Source organism: Strix aluco, chromosome 22 (genome assembly GCF_031877795.1).
Source record: "Strix aluco isolate bStrAlu1 chromosome 22, bStrAlu1.hap1, whole genome shotgun sequence".
In the NCBI taxonomy this organism is placed as follows: domain Eukaryota; kingdom Metazoa; phylum Chordata; class Aves; order Strigiformes; family Strigidae; genus Strix; species Strix aluco.
Window position 1 is genome coordinate 1,402,587 of NC_133952.1, and position 21,461 is coordinate 1,424,047.

At 41.4% G+C, this 21,461-nt stretch overlaps 1 protein-coding gene across 2 annotated transcripts in view; it reads right to left on the bottom strand.

Annotated features, from left to right (window-relative positions):
* Positions 1-21,461, bottom strand: part of PRDM16 (PR/SET domain 16) — a 342,713-nt gene that overhangs the window by 155,785 nt on the left and 165,467 nt on the right. For both annotated transcript variants that reach the window (XM_074848082.1, XM_074848081.1), the window contains exon 3: positions 12,199-12,249. In XM_074848082.1, the coding sequence (XP_074704183.1) occupies positions 12,199-12,249 (51 nt within the window). The remainder of the gene's footprint in view (positions 1-12,198; positions 12,250-21,461) is intronic.

Here is a 21,461-nt window from a genome sequence, read left to right on the forward strand (position 1 = left end):
AAAAAAAAAAAAAGTCATGTGCAAGGTTTTCATCAATGTTTTTCAGACCAAAGGGTTCTGCTGAATTTCAGAGATGCATCCAAACTTCTGAGCAAGTTTCCAAACCAAACAAAACTGCAAACTCTAACATTCATCAGTGACTTGTTTGCCAACCTTCCTATCATACAGCAAAAAGGGCCATTTAAAATCATCTCAGATTAATCTGCTTTCACGGTCATGGTCATTTTACTAGCCTCCGTCCATGTAACACTTTCAAGTCACGAGAACACAAACATTCATATAGCAAATGGCTAAAGCCTTGGTCTAGGTTCAGAAATAACACAGACATATACCAGGATTAAATAATAAACCTTGTTTTTCTGACTTTGTTACTCTGAGAAAATCTTGTTATCTGGAAAATAATAATTAAAATGTCTACTTCTTAATATTATGACTTCTTTTCTTGGACTTAAAAAACTTTAAAAAGCAGAATTGATCATACAGCCGTGTGAACAGCAATCTGGGCACAAAGAAGCAAAGTGCTTTGCCTGAAGTCATCCTGGCTTCAGGACGAGGATGGGTTTTTGCTGGATGCCACTACCAGAGGCATTAGAGGTGTACCGATACAGCAGTGCCTTGGGAAGATGACCATGATCTGGAAGTCTAACGCTTCCGTACCCCAGGGCTGCCCAGTTGCACAAGGGGCGGCCCAGCTAAACTGAGGTTTGCTCAGCAGGAGATGCGACGCTGCCTGCGGTAAGCCGATCAAAGCAAAGAACAAATAAGCACATGGTGAACATCAGAACTGGAATGGAAGATGGGATACCATTCAAATTAGAAGTTTTTATTGGCAAAAGGACCAGCAAATATAAACTGCCAGGAAAAAATTTACGTTGGAACTTAGAAGACATGTTCTAGTCATCAGAAGACAAAAAGCCTGAAAGAAATTATTTTACTTAAGGGAGGGGGGGACAGGGGGGGCGGCACAACCTACTCATGAGAGATTGTACATCCTTACTGCATGCGGCTGTAGGAAACTGGACAAAATAACCCAACAGGGTTGCACCAGACCTCCGCTCCTAACAGGAATTAAGGTGAAAAAGAAACAACCACCCATATGAAGCATATGAGCTAACAGAGGAGGAATTATGTCAGAATAATGACACTCCAGGCAGACTGGAGCAGAGCTGAGCATCTCGGAAGATCGACAGTGTTTGTCTTGGTGTATAGATTTACATGGCAACCTGGGCCTCATCATAGCTGAACTCCTTCCACAGGTTTTTCAGGATTCACCTTTTTAAGATTCCCATGATGACGAAAATTATTAATCTCCATTTCAAGGCAGCAGTAGCTGAGTAAGAGACTGCTTCAGTTTGCCAATATAACTCAGCAGGTAGCCCCAAACTGTTTCTGGGCATAACTACAGAAAGAGAAAAATAGTTAACCAGGTATTAAGGGAAGTGAATGAACAATGAAAGTCAATACTTTTCTGGTTTTATATATAAATATGTGTAATTGCAGGGGGAAAGATGAAAAATTAAAATTCCTCTTGATTAATTTTTAAATGGTAAAAGCTACGTTCATGCAATAGCATTTATGTAAACTTCCAGAGTTCCCACCAGACTGCAAGTAAGGAAGAACCAGTCATCTCCTGCACGATGCAGGCTGAAGCTTAAGACTGAAACTCCAGTGGAAATTAAGAGAAACAATTTCTTTTGGACTTGCAATTTATTCTTCTGGAACAGAAGGAATTACTGCACCAGCCAGGGTCTAAAATGTTCTGACAGCAGATACGCATAACTATCTCTACAGTAATTATTAATGATCTGGAAAAATGCTCAGTAGCAAGCTAAACTCACTCTCCTCTGAGGCCAGCATTCATTTCAACAAACCCCTAAAATAATCGGTTAACTCATGAAGATTAGGAGATAGGATGCCTCGATATGACAGAAGATTTCTTAATTTCAGTTACTTAGAGGATACATTAAGCCTAAATAGAAGCATGAGGAAAACTCGCATGAGGAAAACTCACTCTGAAGTTTATAAGCTAGTTTATAATCTATTCCACGGCTTTCTATACTTCTTTTCTATACCTCTGTATTGTATTTTAAAACAAGGAGGAAAAAAGAATAATAAAAAAAAAAATCAATCACTTGGGTAGCCAAGTAAGGATCTAAGCACCTAATTGAGGTTCCTCTACTACTACTATTTTTTTTAAATATTTTATAAATGTGCAACCTTTCTGTGTGCATTAACAGCTGGTCAAATAGCACACGTAGAACTGTAGAAGAGTAACCAGACTTCAAATCCCTACAGCTGGCCCGACTGGACAGGAACTGTCACAAAAAACCCTTCTGCAGCATTAAGAGAGAAATAATGTTCATTCTCCACTCAGGAATTTAATCAGGGGATCTTCAAAACTCAACATCAAGCTAAAGCTGGAAATTCAGTGAAAATTACTCGAATCATAACTGAAAATGGAAGGATAATGTTCACATTTCATGCTTTTTTTTCCCATTATCTTATCTTTAGGGTTATGTGTCAATCAGAAAGAAGTCCCTGCCAATTCAGTGAAGGTAAAAGCAAAGGCAACAAGATAGAGAGTTACAAGCCGCAGAGCACTGCTGATAGCCAACAGGCCGGTCTGCGGGGCCACAGCGGGGCCCTCCTCTGTGTGTGAGCAAAGCCCTGGGGGACCTGGCGAGGCCCCGGAGGCCCCGAGTGGTGGTGCCAGCGGCCACCTGCTCAGCCCCCGCGGTCTCACATCAGGCATGCTCCTTTCTTACGGCTCACAAATTCTGTGAGGAGCTGCTCAATTTAGAAACTGCTGATCAGCCAGCGGGGAGAAGAAAAATAAAATTTGTATCTGACTTCCAGGTTGCCATCAAATAACTCGCTCCTAGGCCACCTTCAACAACTCTTCAAACCATTAGGTTTTTTTCAGACTTTGTACCACCTCTTGCTATTACTCTGAGATATACCCACGCCCACGAAAGAATATTCAGATCTGCCAATTCTAGCAGGGCCAGTGCCGTAGGTCCCTTGAATCTTACACTGAACTGGCTGAACATAAAATCCAAAGTCGATCCATGGCAGCAGAGGCGACGTCCCGTTCTTCTGGCTGCTGAGCAATGCAGGCCGTCAGCCGCAGCTCGCAGCCCCGGGCACAACAGGTTACTGCCCTGGTGCTGGCTGAACTGGGAGGTCTGAAAATGAATGATGCCAGCGTAGAATCTTGGACATGTTGCAATTTCCTCAACTGCTGCTTTATCTCCTCCTTGGGAAGGCCAAAATCAGCCCCGCAAGCTCTTGTGTCTCTGAATTAGCATGCAGGGGATTTTGGACTCCAATCTTGGCAAGTCCCCATCAGTTTAAATACCACATAACTGCTCACTGCCATTGTAGATATAAATTAAAGCCAAGACTAGAATTGATTGTATATTTCCCAACCCAAGCCTACGCTGTTGAAAAGTCACAATTTGATTAAATCAAAGTATTCACAGAAATTAAAATTTATCAGAAGCTAAAGGAAATAATCTGAAAGTATAACTCAATTAGGTTTAAGTGAAGTATTTTGGGCTCAACTCAAAATGAAATAAAGTTTTGAAAACTCAGGATGTTGTGAAAAGAAACATCCATACTGAGTAAAAAAAATTTGAGAACAATCATTAAGACATGGAGCCAAAATTTTCTCATTACCCTCAAATAAGTCCAGTTTTCTACTGCAGGTTTTAGCACAGAGCACTCACTCGTGCAACTACTGTATCTGCCACAAAGAGCAAAGGGAATGAACTTATCTTGCTTACGAAGTGCTGAAATTTCCATGGGTAAAGATAGAAGGTACTACTGAACATCACTGAATAGTTGACTTCTGGTAATTATTTTTCTCACAAAACTGCCCTATGAAAAATAAATTTGGGCTTTTTTTCAGAACACATATTTTATAATCTCATAAAAACCTCATCTAATCTAAAACCCCATCTAACGGGCATCATCAAAATATACTGCACTCCTGGAACGCGCGTGGGACAACAGTCATATCTTTACTGCTTTGTAAACCCTTGATATATTTCTAGAGCATAATATGAAAAAAAAAAAAAAAGAACAAAAAGCATTTTTTGGTTTTGCTATGATATATATATTTAATTATAGGTCACTGGCATCCAGTTCCCTGCTTTTTGGCTTTTCTTTTTTTCTTTTTAAAGCAGCACCATAGGTGCTAGGAGCCAACTTCAAGTCACTCTCCTTGCTATTCACACGCACACCCCCTTTTCCTTCCTCCCCAATTACTGTCCAGGTTTTTCTTTTTAGCTAGTGAGCTCTAATAGGCCTCCTACCTGATATATATTCTCTTTAATAGCTGCACAACGTGATTAACCGAATACTGCACACACCTCAAGATCACAGATTACATTAATAGAACCATCTGGCTTCTATAATGTATGTAATGTATACAATAAATCCTGATTCCAAATTTCACTCTGGAACAGAAACCTGTCCTGCTCAGCGCAATCTATTCTTACAACACTGATGTATATTCCCAGTACTGTGTAAATAAACTGGTGGCAACACAGAGGCAGGCGTGCCTGCAGCTCCCTCCTCCGCTGCAGCGCGGGTTCCAGCCCTCTGGCGCTCCCAGGCCGTCCCACGGGTGGTTCCGAAGCCAGAGCTAATTCCAGGAATACCTCCCGGCACGCTCGCCTCCGCGTCCAAGGAGGAACTGCGGCGCGGACCGAGGTGGGGGTTACCTTCCAAGTGAACGTACAGTTTTGAAATCCCAGAGGCCATCATTCCAAAATTTGTGATGTTTTGTCTACTCTGGTGATTTAAGGTTTGTCAGAAAATGTCAGAAAGGCCACGAGGCCAAGGGCTTCCTGATGACTGAGGATTTTCTTTCACATGACCTTCCTGAAGTTGATTTTGGGCTCCAGACAGTGCTGCCTTCAGCTCTGACAGGGGCCGGCTGGCAGCAGATTCATGGGGATCTCTGGGGCATTCTGGCATTTTTAAACTGAGTAGAGGCTGTAATACCTCCTAATCATCCAGAATATTATTTCACTAGCAATCGTCTTGCAGGCAGTACGTAAATGCCAGCCTTTCAGTGTGCAGCTCGTTTTGTCAGCAGAAAAAAAGAGTATGTGCTCAAAGGTATGCAAACAATTAAAAACCTGTCTTGCTTCAAATGAATCAACATGTATGTAGAGTGGTTTTAGTTTCACATATGAAGTTACATGTGTTTTTTCAGCACCAAAGCACTGAAACTGATGATATATGCACACTGAGAGAGAAGCAGGATTGTGAGAACGGTGTTACAGCTGTTCACGTGTGCTTGTGAACGTTTTCACAAACAAAGTAGAGCGCTCACTCGCTAGGACATGGGCGTTTCACGGTATTTAGGAAGCTCTTAGCTATAAAAAAGTTCCTAAACCTTGACTTTGCGTACAGCTTTAGCATAACTGATTACTCAGCCAAAATGCCTTAACAAGTCTCCTTTAGTCGCGTTGTTCTGCGGAACTGCCTGACCTTGCCGGCCCAGCCGCCGGCTCCGGGAGACGCAGCTCTCCAGGTGAGCGACCGAGCCAGGGCAAGCACGTGAGGCTGGTGGCTGACCGTGCTGTTCTGTGACTACTCATCAACAGAACGGAACATATTTTGAACCATTTACAAAAAAAGGAATAGAATGAATCAGTTGACCAGCTAGCTAATGAATTACCATTTCTGCCCTAATGAGATGAGGTTGCACTGATGCTGAAATATGACTCCGACACTCATTATAAATCACTAGTGGAGTGGTTTTGGCTTTTCCCCCCTCAAGCAGGCCAGTAGTCGGGCACGGGGGTTAAACAAGACAGCAGTTTGGACTTGACTCACACTTCCTACCCAGAGACGCAGCAGATCAGACCGAGGCGAGTGGCTTGGTTTGTTTTGTCAAGGGAACAGCCTCCTGCCTCCTCGCTTCCAAAAACGTGTAGCTGGTTTTGTTAATAACTTGAGGCCACCATAAAGCCTGTGTGTTTATGTTTGAGATGCATTACACAAAGACAAGGTGACCTCTCGTAACTGTCTATGCCTGAAGTTAAACGGACACTTTTATCTTAAGAGATATTGTTCAACAGAGATGCACGTCATTCGGAACAACGTGTATAAATAGCTCGGCAATATGTTTCAGACACTTCCCTCTCAGCTACAGCAATTCACTTATTCATGAAAATAAGGCAGCAGGTTACAAATTAGTGCTAAAACAACAAATCAAAGTCACTGCTCTTTGGTTTAACCGGTGGCTGTAGGGATTTAAGTATGAACTTGCCCAGAGTGGAAGGGAGGAAAAGAACCAACTTACTTTGCAAAAAGGTCTGATTTAACATTGTATGAGGCATTCACACTGTCTCCATACGTTGCATCAACTTGCCAACAGAGAACACAGTAAATTGCCATTAACCACCCTAATCATTGCTACTACTGAAGCTACTGGAAGTCGAGCCCCGCGCTGAGGCACCCTGTTTACATCTTGCTGTGTGCATGTGGCTACGGTTGACTCGAATGTACTGGAGATATGGAGGGAGCAAGCTCAACCACTGCTAGTCCTCTTAACTTGGCCTGATTTATGGGTTCGGAATCCCCAGAGACTCTTTATGGAATCATTTGTCATACACACACACACTACACAGTCAAGCCCAAACATCTGTATCACAGAAATTAAAACGTACAATGTTATTCCTGCAAAATAATTTAACCATCACTCTCTTCACCAACTTTTCTGTGCCAGCCTTACACCTTTTTTTTACTTTACATGCTTCATTTCAGCAAAATCAAGGATGCAAACTTCTAAGAAGTACTTAGTTTCCATGGAAACCTAAGCTGACCGCAACATTATTGTTCTCAAGAGGGAACTGACTTTACTATATGTTCATTCACTGAATTAATGGACTCCTGGTTCTTTTATTAGCAGCTCTCTAACAATGGAAAGAGAGAAATGTTATAAAAAAGACTCTCAGACAACTGTCCACTCTTTTGTCCAGGGCTTATTGGAATGACGCAAGTCTATTCAAGAAAAGATTATAAAAATCAACTCAAAGCTGCCTCTGTTTGTGGCAGCTAAACATACCTTTATTTCATAAAGATACAACCTATAGAACAAGCAAATTAAAGCTCTTTCTGAAATAGTAACTGTAAGGCAGTGATCATGTTGAAACTGGACTTTAACTATGATAACTGGGTATTGTTACACAATCTCACAGGGTTTTGTGAAGCATCATTAACCTCCAGTTTTGGTCACTGTGCAGCGCTGTCTTCGAGCTCTCAATAGTCTGCTACATTTTATAAGAACATGCTCTCTCCTTTTTACACCTAAATTTAAGCACACAAAAGAGGCGATATTTTAAAAATAATTCAGTCTGGTTAACAGCGTAAATTCTCAGTAAGTATGAGGACTGTTTTAAAACCACTAAAGCTGGGGGCTTGATTTTTCAATATAAAGAACTGAGAGATGAAGAAATATCACTGAAATTTGGATTGGAGCTTGATTTTTCAATATACAGAACTGAGAGATGAAGAAATATCACTGAAATTTGGATTTTTAAATCTTTACTAACAGTTTTAGAACACCTTTTAGTAGCTATAGATAATACATATGTTCATCATATATATTAAACGCAGAAATGCAAACGTATTTTTTGTGACGTGCTGCAAATCCAGGAACTTTAAAGAGCTCAAGTTAAAATCTCGAAGTCAATCTCTCTCTGCATGTATAATATTATGACAGGCTGTGCTTAGGCCTGAGGCTGTATGGCCCAGCTAGTAATTGCTCCACAAAAGACAGTTAACAGTTCCCTTGCTCTTCTCTAACTACCTTCCTGACTGCTTATTGAAGTCTGATTTCTTACTCCTCTGGGTCATCATTCATCAGTCCTACAGATCCCACTGGGAGAGACCGGCCAGACCTTTCCATATCCCTTGTTGCCAGAGGCCATTTCTGACGGCCCATGATATAGAAAATGTCTTCACAGCAATCCAGTGGGACAAACTATGGTTATAATACCCAAATAATCATTTTGCAAATTATCATAATTATCAATCAATCATCTTGTGTGAACAATGTGTTTCTGAAGTATCAGATGGTTCCTGTGACCTGTAGCATTTTGTATATAATAATAAACCTGGAGAGATTTATGGCCCTTATCCCACTTTGCATCTGCAGTAACAAAACATTAGTTGGTTTTTACTTTTGTTTTAATAAAAGCTTTCCATCTACCTAGCTTTCTTCTTTACTACTTGATGCTTTCTAAGAGGTTGAGATTTCTAATCTCACCCGGCTTTCTAACACTAATTTTATTTTTTAAAAAAATCTATGTGATTTGGGAGTAGAAGAATAAATTACCATGCTGCAGAAATTACATTTATAGTGTCATCAGCATTATATTACCAGCTTCTAGTATTTTGCAATGTATGTATGAAGTCAGCCAAAGTAGGGGAAAAAATTGGTTTTGTCTTCAGTTTTTGTTGTTGTGTTTTGTACAATACCAGACTGAATCCTACTCTTTTGAAGCTGATAGCATCTCCCGCTCCCTGTGTAGTACATTCTTGTTAATGGATAAATTCAAGCTCTCGAGAAAGTCAAAGAATAAATTTAAAGCCTTTTGCCAAATGCCTATCCTATTGGATTTTGATAAGACAGCTATTGAGCTTTAATAATGTCTTCTATCCTTTTTCAGCTGGCCCTTAACATGTCTCTTTATTTGTCCCTAAAGCCTCTTCAGCGATGCCTTTTTATTACAAGTCTCTCAGCTTGCTCTCAAGGGAGACAGGGTCGACAAGAGTGATAGATAGATAACTCTATAGATTATCTCCCACAGATGTTTTCTCTCCAGTAGCCCCTCAGGCTATTCCCTCTAAGTAAACAGAAACTAAATAGAGAGTCTACTGAAGAGAGAAGTCCCTGAGGTCTCTTGTCACCACAGTCAGAAAAACAGCCCATCCAGAGGAGGCTGGCTAGGAGCTCTGCACACAGAGCCTCCTTCAACGTGATTCTCAAACCATCATCCAAAGTGACTTTTAGAGGAGCGATAAATACACGTAGCATTGCTCCTTGGAAAAAAAGGTGTCTTGTAATGGACACTGGCCTTGTTTCCTGCCAGAGGAAGTCTAAATCTTTCATCTCCCTCTCAAAGTTAAATCAAAATGACAATGAAGATAATGATAACAAGCCCTTTTTTCAATGTATTAAATGCACTGGAGAAGCTTAGAAAATTCAGAGCAAGAGAACACGTGAGCTGCTCTCTAAGCAAAATAAACAGACTGCAGGAAGATGGCTCGGAAAAAACGCCGTTTGGGACTATGGGACAATATACCCACAGGTATAACTTACACATTTGTGCACATCTCTGAATGTGGGCATTCAGTTCACCAAAAAGAGCGAATCTCCTATTTTAGCATTACATTCACAACTGATTATTTAAAATTAAACAAACAGGATGAGGAGCTGATGTATATTTGTGCAAGTTAAACTAAATATCAGCAGGCAACGCAGATAAAAGAAAAACCTGTTAGGAGGACACCACGTTTTAGCCTATGGCACAGCACGTTTCCAGATACGGAAAAAGTGATCCTGGATACAGGTCCTTTAGTAATATTGCTAGAAATCTTAATTCTTGTGAGACAACCACTAACAAACAAATCAACTTTCTGGTGTTAGTAGTCCCAGCAGAAATAACAGTAATACAAACTGAAAAATACTGGACATAGTGGGAAAATACTTCTCATTTTGCTCCAAGCTGGAAAAGGGCCTGCTTTATTATACAATATAATAGTGTCTGCTATGCTACACCTTCAGACTTTTCCCTGCCTTTCAGTTTATGGGAAGCTACCTATGAAAGCATTATTTTTTTGGCAGCTTAACAACAGAAATAATACTGGGGTCAATTTTTAAGCAGAGATTGCTTCCTGTGCATCTTCCTATACCCCTCACTGCTACCATGCTTCCCTTCCCTGCTCTATTTTTTTTTACTGTTTTCACAGATTTTCTCTGCATTCTAGAGATTTTGTTCTCTTTCTAGTCCTTGTTACTACCCAATTCTGAATCTGTGATCCAGCAGTCAGTCAAATGAGCCACTGAAAATTATGGTCCCTCTGTTTGGCTCTGACTTTTCTCCTAGTTTAAATCAGCCCACCCACTACAGTTACATTTGTCTTCAGTCACCTTCTCACCACCAACTTATCTCTGAAGGAATAGGAGTAAATTGAAGTCAAATCTCAACTATTGTGTCTTCAGGGATATGACAACTGAATGATTTAGAGAGGTTAGAAAAGGAAATCTCCTCCCAAGAGAGCTTTGTACCACTGGAGCAAAATGCTAGAGTATGACTTACAAACAATTTTAAGATATTACAAAAATTGTACAGAATGATTTTTCATTCTTTATTTTTCATTTTCTTCTGACTGAAAATCTGTCTAGCAGTAGTCTTTTCACAAGCCATAAAGTTTAGACTTGAACTCTTTACCTTACCGCTTTGACCTTTTTTACCCTAGCTGTAAAACCCTACTGCCCATCCTTCAATAAATTTATCACCTCATAAACTCCCACTAGTGCTTCTCTACAATGCATTTAAAAGACAGAAGTGGAAGGCCAGTCCTTTCCCCCCTTGTCAAATATCATAATTGTCCAGTTTTATACCTGCTGTACAGGAAAATATTTAAGGACACAGTATTTTTCAAAGACTGGTAGTTTTTCCAACATTCTCCTTTGAGGTGAAAGTAATGAAGTTTAAATACAAACCCACGGATTGAACATATAAAGCCGCCAGTCTAATGTTTCCTTCTACCCTTGTTTCATACAAAGCCTGCTCTCTTTAGGGCAGTGTAGGTTCTGTGAGGTAGGGATGTAGAATTTACTTGTGATATTGTAATTAAAGACTGGGAAAGAAATGGCTGAGCAGTCCTGAGCCATGGAGAATTTACTCCATCCTTGTGATAAGTGCGTTGTGATAATAAGAACCTGCCACCTTGTCACCATGTCTGTTCAGACAAAAGGATCCCACAGAGGCAGAGACAAACACCAAATGAGTTATGGAGATGAACAAGGTAAAAAGTTCAGCAGTATTGCGATAGGTCCTCCGCAAGGTCACCAGATGGTCAAAGGACGTTTCATATTGGTAGCCTGGCTTGCTGAAATAAAACCTTATTTTTCTCAATATGGTAGGAATAGAACGGTCCATACCGGACATGTGTCTAAATAGCTTTTCCCAAACTAACTTTGGAGCCTGACAAGTATTATATTTCACTTTGTTTGGCAGAGTGAAACAAGTGTTTCCTTTTAGCTTTCAGAGTTAAGAAACAGTATTGAAGCTCGCCTAAATGGATGAATAAAAATGGCAGTTGTTGCAAATTCCAATTTTAAATACTTTCCACTTTCAAAAACTTGTATTTTATGAATAAGACTCTGAATACCCATTATAAGACAATTGCATATGAAAAGAATTACAGCTGGCTCATTATTTCAACAAGGACGCACTACCTCTACACATCCAGAGAGGCTCTAATCGAATATGACTTGTAACACTTTGCTTTACTAAAGCCGTTAACCAAAAGATAGCCACGGAAAGAATGTCATTTTAGTGTTCCTGAGAATAACCCCGACCAAAAGAGTAGACTGGCTACTGAAATATGTAGTGCTGAGGCTGCCTCACAGCTACTATGAAGAAATTTATACAGCTGGGCTGTATTTGGAACACATTTTTCTCTGGTCAGTATTCTAGTTTAAGCATCAAAATGTGATGAAAAGCACCGGTAATGCATCATGAGAGTTAAATTTTATCCTTTCATATATCTATTCCTTTCCCTTCAACTTCACATAAGCCACATTTACATGGTGAAGTGACCTCTAAAAATTTAGCACTTTTAACAAAGGACCAACATTTTCTTTTACTGGAAAAGAGGTAAATGAGGTTTTTTGACTTGGACTGGTAGCTGTTTATATTGTAGCTGAATCAAGGAACACTTCAAACTATTATTTTCTTTTTCATAAATACTGGAATCACAAAAAGACAGAAAAATATGCCAGCAGAACCACAATACTTAATCCAAAAAAGCAACACCAAACATTGGAAAACTTTTACGACACTATTGCGCTACACACCTTTGTTCAAAGTAAGAAGACAAAAGCGTCTAGGTGTGTTTCAAAGCCAGACAGTAAAACAACTTGCATAAGATTGATCCATATCCTACCTTTTTTATATTGCCCTCTTGGGAGGTCACCTCAGGATCAGTCAGTATTTGCTAAAAAAAAAAAACAAAATAGAAAAAAAAAATAAGTTGAATTGCAACTGAGAATGTTATAAAATAATAAAGATGATGATGATGATTAAAGGCCAAAACTCTCAACTGCAACAGAGCGACACAGATGTTTTGGAAGTTAGATGGAAGGCTTACACCACAACTACTATTATATTCTCCCCAACATTTTAAGGTTTTCTGTAGCTTCTAGAAGTAATTTCTTTAGATTTGGCTGATGAGAACACGTGTTTCGTTGCGAAATGGCAGGTGATGTAGAACAGGGGCACTAAGAGGATGGAGCCCTGTGGGCTCTCCAAAAGCGAGTCCCTCCGGAGCAGGCGCCCAACGCCCGCTGCCAGCACCATGGCTCAGCCTGTCACCGGGCCGAGTCGCAGGAACGGCCACAGGGACAGGCCCGATGCCACCGTCCCCACGCGACACTGCAGGCGTCTTTCACCTCACACAGACGAACGCTCTCGCCAGGGGCTCAGCCAGGAGCTCCGGAGCGCACCAGCAGCTCCACCCCAGCAGCAGGGACTGCTCGTGGGGTCGGGGCGCGGGATGCTTCGGTCCCTCAGTGAAGGTCTTTAATTCCTCCTCCAAGAGAGGTGCGGTGCTACAAGTCATTAGAACACTGCTGTGTTCTACCTCAGGTGAGACCTAGGACAGCCGGGAGGTCAAGTACCTAAACCTTCTATCACACCGGATGGCCCCATCAGGATAAACATACTCTGCAAGGACTCGATCGAGCAGCCGGACTCCAAGTATTTAAGTAGTTTCACTGACCTCAGAGGGGATCTCAGATGTCTAAGGTTAAACACATACGTGCTAGGGTAGGGTCAAGGTACGCAGGACTTCCAGGCCCAGGCAATGTATTCTGGCTACCAAAGAGGAGCAGAAAAAAGCTCCAAGAAACAGAGACTGAAATGCAAGGAAACCCAAACTAAAATGAGAATGGTTGTATGTTGCAAAGGAACTTTAAAAAAAAAAAAAAAAGCCAAGGAGGCTGTGTTCAGTGTTTCAGCAGCTGAGGATTTGGCACAAAGTTCTTGGACCCTTCTGACCATGCCCAGGTGAGATCGACCAATCTACAAATTTCAAAACTGTTGGCAAATATCTCCCAGCTCAGCTGTAATAACAACATGTCATGTTTTAAATAGCAAGAATCCTAAACCATTCTGTATTTTACAACAGCTCTAATAGATACTGAAAGCGCGGTTAAGAAAGTAGCTGAAAGCAAATAGGACCAAGAGGTGAAACCAGAGCAATAAAAATCTGTGTGTTCCTGCACTTGTGTGTGCACACACACATGCTGAAATCTCACCCTGAATTACTGAAAGTTAAATATCTGTCATGCGCAGGTAGAGGCCTGTGTCACCAAGTTACTGGGGGATTGCTGACTGTCCTCAGGCGCAGAGCACTCCCAGCTCCCGCTACCTTCACGGGGAACTAACGACCCCCAAAAGCCTTTTGAGAATCAGGCCATGAAACTTTCAGAGCTGTAATATAAATATGTCTATGCTAAATGACTTAAAAGCCTTCATGGAACACTGCTGCTTCCAAATGAAGACACTTAACTGCAATTATTATATGCAAAAATCTTTAAAAACAATTGGTTAAGTATGTGCATTCAGAGTGCATAATCCACCCGTTCAACATGACCATAAACGTAGAGGGGAAAAAAAAAATTAAAATGAAGTGCAAATTGGGCTGTGGTATAGTTCTGTATAAACAGGCTTAAGAGTCAGGAATTCCTGAGTCTGAATCTAAATGCCAACACAAGCTTCCTTTTGTTGGTTTGGATAGATCTCTGCTCAAGGGGCAAGTTCTGTTTCTCAAACAGTATTTATTTTTTTTTCCCTTCAATTCACAGCAGATCCCAAATTTAAAAATTCTTACAGAATTTCTGTAAAACATGTTTCATACATATTCAAAAATGGCACATCTACAGAAAAGTATCAGTGGCTGTTTATCTAACAGTTCATTCAGAATATTTCAAAATGGCTGATTTTTGACAAGGTGAAATATTTTTTCAGTTTCCTTCTATTACAGAACTTCTGGGGAAACAAACCCTGATTTCATGAAGAATTTTAGTTTCAATGGAACCATCTCCACATTCAAACTATCAGAATATTTACATGTGGGAGAAGGTATTTTAGCAGCAGTGGGAGATTAGGAACTCTTTTTAGATGGTATTTTCCATCCTTCCTTTGCACTGGACTTCAGAAAAAGACGATTATGTCCAAAACGCAACAGTATGAGACTAAGTTCTGCCACAGACTTTCTGCATTAGCTTGGGCACGGCCTGTAACCTGAATGTACCTAAATTTCTGATTTGCCCACGTCAGTAGAACAGGTTGACGGTTTGATGTTGAAATAGTTTTGGCACTTGGCGGGGTGTGGTGGGTCGTGTGTGCGTGTAGGGGCAGAGGACAGCACCCAAACCACGGCCAGGGCTGTGCCAGAGCCTTCGGAAGCCTTCCCGGGCTGGGGAGAAAATGTCAAAAGTCTTCCTCTGCACTCCCAGTTTGGAACGAAACCTGTCTGACAGCACCTTTCTAGAGAGATGGAAATTCAACAGGCAGGTCAGGTGTGCGGGCACCCTGTAAGCTCTGAGGGGCAAAGACCTTCCTGTGAGATCGCGCTCTGCAGCAAAAGAACTTGGTGACTGCACCACTGTGATGTAAATAGCACCTCCTAATTAAATGAGTCAGGGAGAAGGAGGGAAAGTAAGTACCAGATGCGATGTTTATTAATAAGAATAACAAAAGATACTCTGAAAATCCACTCATTGGGTAATTTTAGCTCAGGCTGGACTTCATCTTATGTGAATGCCCTAAGACTAAATATAGCGCTTGGCGTGTACAGTGGGCTGCACTTTTGCAGTTAACACAGATGTTCTTAAATGTACTCAAAATTTACACCATATGCTTTTTCTATCAACTGATATGTTGATTTTAGCCAAAAGAAAGACAACATGTCAGCAGCAGCTACGTCAGAACAACTGGTGTTGTCGGAGGTGTATCTCCTCCGACTGTTGACGAATTTCACTGCGTTTCACGACCCGGATTCAGCGAACTGGTGGCAAAAGGATCCCGACTTAGTTACATCAGTTAGGGATGTGCTATAATTTTTGCAAAGCCTCCTGAATGTATACTAAACATGTCAAGTAACACCATGTGATTCTTTTTGAAAAACAGTTTACAAGCTGGCATTCTCCAGCTGCAGTTAACCCTAATTTGATTACATTACCGAGACAGATCACAATGAGCTTATGTAAATAGTAACGTTATCCATTCATTCCGTGAGCTCAGATAAACTGTCATTTAAAAAAAAAAAAAAAAAAAAAAAACACAAAAAACCCACCCCAAAACTTGAATAGGCATGGCTTGATGCATTCAGCAAATTCTGACGGTGAAGAAGATGACAGAGTAGAACCTGCCCCTGTTGTATCACTGTGAATCTTGATTTTTAAGAAGTATTTCCACATCAGCTCTGGGTTGGAAACAGAAGAGAACGGCCAGTAATTCCACAGAAGTCACTGTGCAGATAACAGCACTTTTTGCAATAACTTGCTCTTCATTATCACCTGATTGTTTAGCCAGACCTCAGTACATCACCGCTGCAGTCAGTAAGAGTTAAAGCTCCGCATTGTTTGATCAGCGCCCCGGTGTCTTCACCCCACGCCCGCCCTTCCCAAGCTGCCCCGCTCCCTGCCCGCACGGGATCGCCCCGGGCACCCCAACAGCCCAGCTCAGCACGACGGAGACATCGCTCGCAACAACGGAACCCCGGTTGTGCCACCCGCACTGTCTTACACCTGCCCCTTCTCCAGGGAACGCCGTGCAGATCACAAAAAACCCGCTACCTTGGAAACAGTTATTTTGCCTTAAATTAGCTGAGGGACTCTGATTCTTACTTGCGCGCAAGTTCACGTTAATACTTCAGATGAAATCGCAGGCGAGGTCCCTCCTGTGCCTAATCTGCTGTTGTTAATAGGGAAGTTACCCCGCTTGGCTGAGATGCGATGACTGTACTGTCACCCGGTGCACACGCCAACACTACAACACGCAGAGCAAACATTTTCTTCCAGCCAGGTCATTACGGGCTTTAAAAAAATGTCTCCACTGTGCTACTGGGAAACATTCATACCAGCACAGCAATCACACCAGCCCGACAGCGCATCCGAACCCCGGCCGGTACCTGCCGCCTCCAGGAAACGGTCTCTAAGTAGGGAAAACCGTTTGAGCGGCTGCGACGGGCACCAGGTAAAACACAACGGCGTGTTTCCGTGGGGGCACCTCTCCCGTCCAACACACGGACAGCACCTCACGTGTTCACACGCTTCACCTACTTTCTGCACCTCTATTCCGGTTCGGCTCAGAAGAGAACACTGTTATTAAGCTACAAATCTTGTTCTTCCTACTTTTCATTAATTATTCCTTAAAAGTTTTATCCTGCAAAGTCCTGAGCGTGCTGGCCCTGACCCAGTCAGGTATTTAAGCGAGTAGTATCAGTGAATTTAATAGAAACAGAAATGTTCGCACACGTAAGTGCTTTTCTGGACAGAGGCCAGGAGCACAAAGCACCTTGTGGGATGCAGCCTCCAGCCCGGCACATGAAACCCCTCTCAGGTGTCCAGTGTTGCCCGGCCCCGTGCTCCAGCCCCCCGGTGTCCCCCAGAAAACTGACCGTGCTGGGGACGCTCCCCACGGAGCCGCTGCAGTGGAGGGTCGAGGTGGGAGCTGGGGCTTTTGGTATGAAAAAATGAATCTTCCTCTCAACTGGCTGCTGGTACGTGGTGGCTCACTTGGCTCTAACACGTACAGAGGGTCGTTACAACTTTATGCCTGTCTCCACCTGGCTTTAGCAAATATCACAATAACTTTCTCACTCGCTGGTACCCAAGGACAATTTTACCAAAATAAAAAAAGAAAAAAGTATTTTTCATTGTTACTATTTGCCTGAGACCTGAAAAGCCATCGCTCATTATATTGGCAAACGCTGTTGCCGCAGCAGTAAAGAGCTAATCAGCTCTGCCATTAACAGCTCTGCGGACTGCAAACAGCAAAGGCACAAGCAGGAAAGGGTTTGTTTATTTATTAACAATGTGCCAATCTTGAAGTGAAACCAAAAACCTGATTTGTGCAAAATGCAACACTGTCACAACAGCTGTTGCTTTTCTAGTTCTTCCATGAAGTTTGGCATTATATCTAAAGGTCTTTTATAGTATATAGCCAGGTTATCAAAAACTCACTGCTCTTCTGCGCAACTCCTTCATCACAGAGTCTGGATACATCAGTAACCAAATACAAACATTATCCTGGATAGCGCAGAACTTCAAAACGGCACACAGAATCAATACAAAATCTGTTGAACTAATTTGCAAACAATCATTACATAAATATAAAAAAATTAAACAGTAAATTTTGTAAGCTCTGAACTCTCTGTGGATGAAAAATATCTACTTAAAAAGCCTATAAATTGAGGCCCAAAGACTGAGTTGCCTGAAGTTATATGGTAAATCAGTGGCAAAATTCTCAAACTTTTGCCCTCACTAACAAGACTCTGGAGCCTCCCAATTGAATAAACTGGAATAATTAATAATCTGATCTGTTGTCACCAAAGCTACCAAGTCCTGAAATAGAAATGGAACTATCAGTTCTCTTCTCTGCATGAGCGTTACCTGGATGGCCAAACAGTGCTGCATCAGCTACAGTAGCTGGTGCAAAAAGCATGAAGAGTTTCAATCCAGTTTGTAATGCTATTGAGTATTGGCAGGGAACGAGCTGGCTTAATATTGATTTTAATCCAGATGCTTTCTGTGTAAACATTTTCACCTGTAGTTTGCACATCTGTTTTTACCTTCCAGCACGGAGACACTCTTCATCTGAGCTTCCTGAAGTTCCTTAAACACTGCAGTGATTAATGCCCATTTTTGATAGTTGATGCTTTTGTCTTTATAAATACATCACTCAGCTAGGAAGGCCTGGCCCAGGAACACCTTTAAAACACGATCATCCCAAGACCCCCCAAGGTGGAGCTATGGAAAAGGTCAGAAATGATATATGCTGATGTAGGCCAAGTGAGTTGATTAAAAAGCACTATAATGCTATTTGGGCATACAAGATTAATTCTGTTGGTAACAGACCTCGAAGGAACGTGGGCTGAGGAGGACAGAAGAACCATCTGAGCACCGTATTAAAGAAAATACATATAAAATACCTAATCTGGGATTGCCAGGTTTACATTGTGTTTCTTTACTGTCCCTTGGTTTTCCACTGGGAAGCTGTCCCACTGCTGTGCAAACTGCTGAGGAATGTGCCTGCTCAAACCCTTCAACCCCCTCTGCAGTTCGGAGCAAGGAGGATGAGCAAGACAAGCTGCAAATACCCTGGCACGGGCTCACCCTGGTGATGACCGCGAGCATGTTGTTCAGCTTTGCATTCAGGAGCTGGAACAGCCCTTTAAAACACGTCAGCTAACCACCCTACAAAAGCCAAGTCACAGAGATGATGGTCTTTCATAGTAGAGCCAGAGGGAGAAGGAACCCACAGAAAACCATTTCAGCGCTTAAGAATTTTTCTATTAGCCATATTTTTAAAATATGGGGCTTTTATAGCACTTTCTGGACAACAATTTACCAAAATTTTACATTTTCTATAGCAAATAAATTTGTGAAGCCCTATTGACTTGAGGAAATTTTCAATATCCTGCCTTGGGAATTTGAAACGAATGTGCCCGGAATTAAGAGGAAAGGGAGGAAAGCTCTTGTCTGAGAGGAAGAATTTCCTTTCCTGGCTGGTGAGTGAAGGAGGATGAACAGCACGACTCTGACTGGCAAGGAACAAGCCAAGGGCTGAAAAGAGTATAAAGAATAAACCAACCATTCACTGCTAAGGGCAACCCCAGCACAATTGGGAACACTGTAGAGCAGCCAAACTGTGGTTTGTGGACCAGTAACAGTCTGCAAAGCCATGGTATGTGCCCCACAGACCATTTTATAACCATTTATTTTTCAGTTGAAAGTCTGAACAAAAAGGTGGTACAGTGCTGCATGAAAAATGTTCAAAATTAGAAGGGATCCGTGGCCCAAAATTTCTGGTCATCTGCCGCAGGGAACACCTCTGCACTTGCTCGTGTCTGATGTCCTGTACGGCTTTACAGGGGGATTTCTCCTGTTTGCCAACTTTCACAAGAATAAAATGCAGTTCACGGTGAATCATTACAGGTTATTCCAAAGGGTGTTCAGAAGAAAGGAACATCCTAAGTCACCTTTTCGTACGGAAGAGCACCTTCTTATCCCACAAAACAAACTTCTACGATCCAGCAAGGTGCAGGAAAACGTCAGGGGTAGTTATTGTTAAGAAGAATGAACGTCAAACATTAAGAATATATTTAAGAACAAAGAAAATAAACATGCAAGTTACATACGTAGTATCACAACTTTTGTATCACTTTTTAAAGACATAACTCCTCCATGACATTGCGATCAAGTTCAACTGCAAATACCAGGAAGTTAAACAGAATCTAATGGAGAGCATTTGTAATAACTTCAATAAGCTGAGGACTTGAGACTTTCAGCCAAGACAAATAAGAGAGGGTACTGATTAGTAAATGTAACCGTTTCTCTTGCCAAGCACTCAGGGACTGGTGATAGGAGAGTATTAAATATAATCTCACAGTCTTTAGGGGCTCTTTGATTTTATATTGCATTCTTATCGGGTTCTTAAAGTCCAGTGTTAATGAGCATGAGAAATGCACTTGATAGTTTGGCAGTTTTGCTAAAAGAAAACGTATTTCATTCATTACATGTGTTCCTTGGATTCAAGTTAGAGATGCATTTCCCTCTCATGTGGCGCCACATCTAACCTCCCTCTATCCTCCTTCTCCATCTCTGCAATCCAACATCACCTTTAGCAACCATCTGTTTACCGTTACTATTCGAAGAAAACAGGTTTTACCAACTATAGAGAAGGAGACCTTTAAGGACCCTGGAGCATAGACAAAACATTTACATCGTAAGGGCACAAGCACTGCACCCCCCTTTTGCAACATATTGTGATTCTGGAAAGAGTAAGTCCCAGTTAATAATGCAAGCCTGTAAGTCTTCTGTCTGGTATTTTGCTCACTTCTTGAAACGCCTCCCAGAAAAGAAATATGTAACAGTATACACGAGGAGAAAAAAGTTCAAATTAATTATGATTTTCTTTTTAAAATAGCCTTACAAATATTATCCTGAACTCCCTTTTTCCTGAAGGGAAATTCTATGATAAAACTGAATTCTGAAAAGACAAAAGGGACACTTCTCTCTCTGTCCAGCACTGAGCAGTGTGTACAGTCTAAGGATTAAAACAGAAGTTGTAAGTACTGAACTAAGTTGTAAGTACTGAACTGTATCTGTATTTACTCAGTTTGTTCATCTTCAAACCTGGGAACATGCCCAGAAGACTTTTATGCTAAATAAAATATGTGATCCTCTGACACGATGCGTTTCTGAACTGCAAACCAGTTACATCTCCACTCTAACCATAGAGAAAATAGTAGTAGAAAGGAAGCTTAGGGTCATCAACTCTAAATTCTGTCTGCCACAGAACTACATAACACAATCACTTAATGTAGCTAGAGCTATTTATTATCTGAGCAAAAAATCATCTTGAAGAGTGAAGGGTAATGTTTTGGTTAACAGATAAAGCTCTGCTGTTTGCAGCAATGTAAATGGATTGGACGGTTAGCTCCTGTCATATATGATCCATCTATCTTTTGTTCTCGACCCTTTTTAGTTATAAAAATGACCTTGATATTGACAGAATAATATAAATGAACTTCCTCTGTACTTCATATATTGATAACCTGTTTGTTAAGATGATCAGTAATAATCATAAGTAAATAAAGAGAGACCATACATCTTCTTGTAATGGCAGTGCTGACATGCACTTGATCTGACGTATGGGGACCTCTGGGCTTTGGCTGAAGAGCTCATACTTCATATTAAATTGCAGCCTTTCTATCCAGGACACACATCGACATATAAATCTATATATGGCAATGCACTCAAACCTTGGTATCTAATCATACCTGTTATGACTAGGATATCTTAGAGAATACCCCCAAAATGAAGTGTATGGAAACGGATCCAACAACTATACCATCCAGTCTCTAGAAGTCGTCGTTATTCAAACACCAGTCATTTACACCTCCCTTTGGGTGAGGTT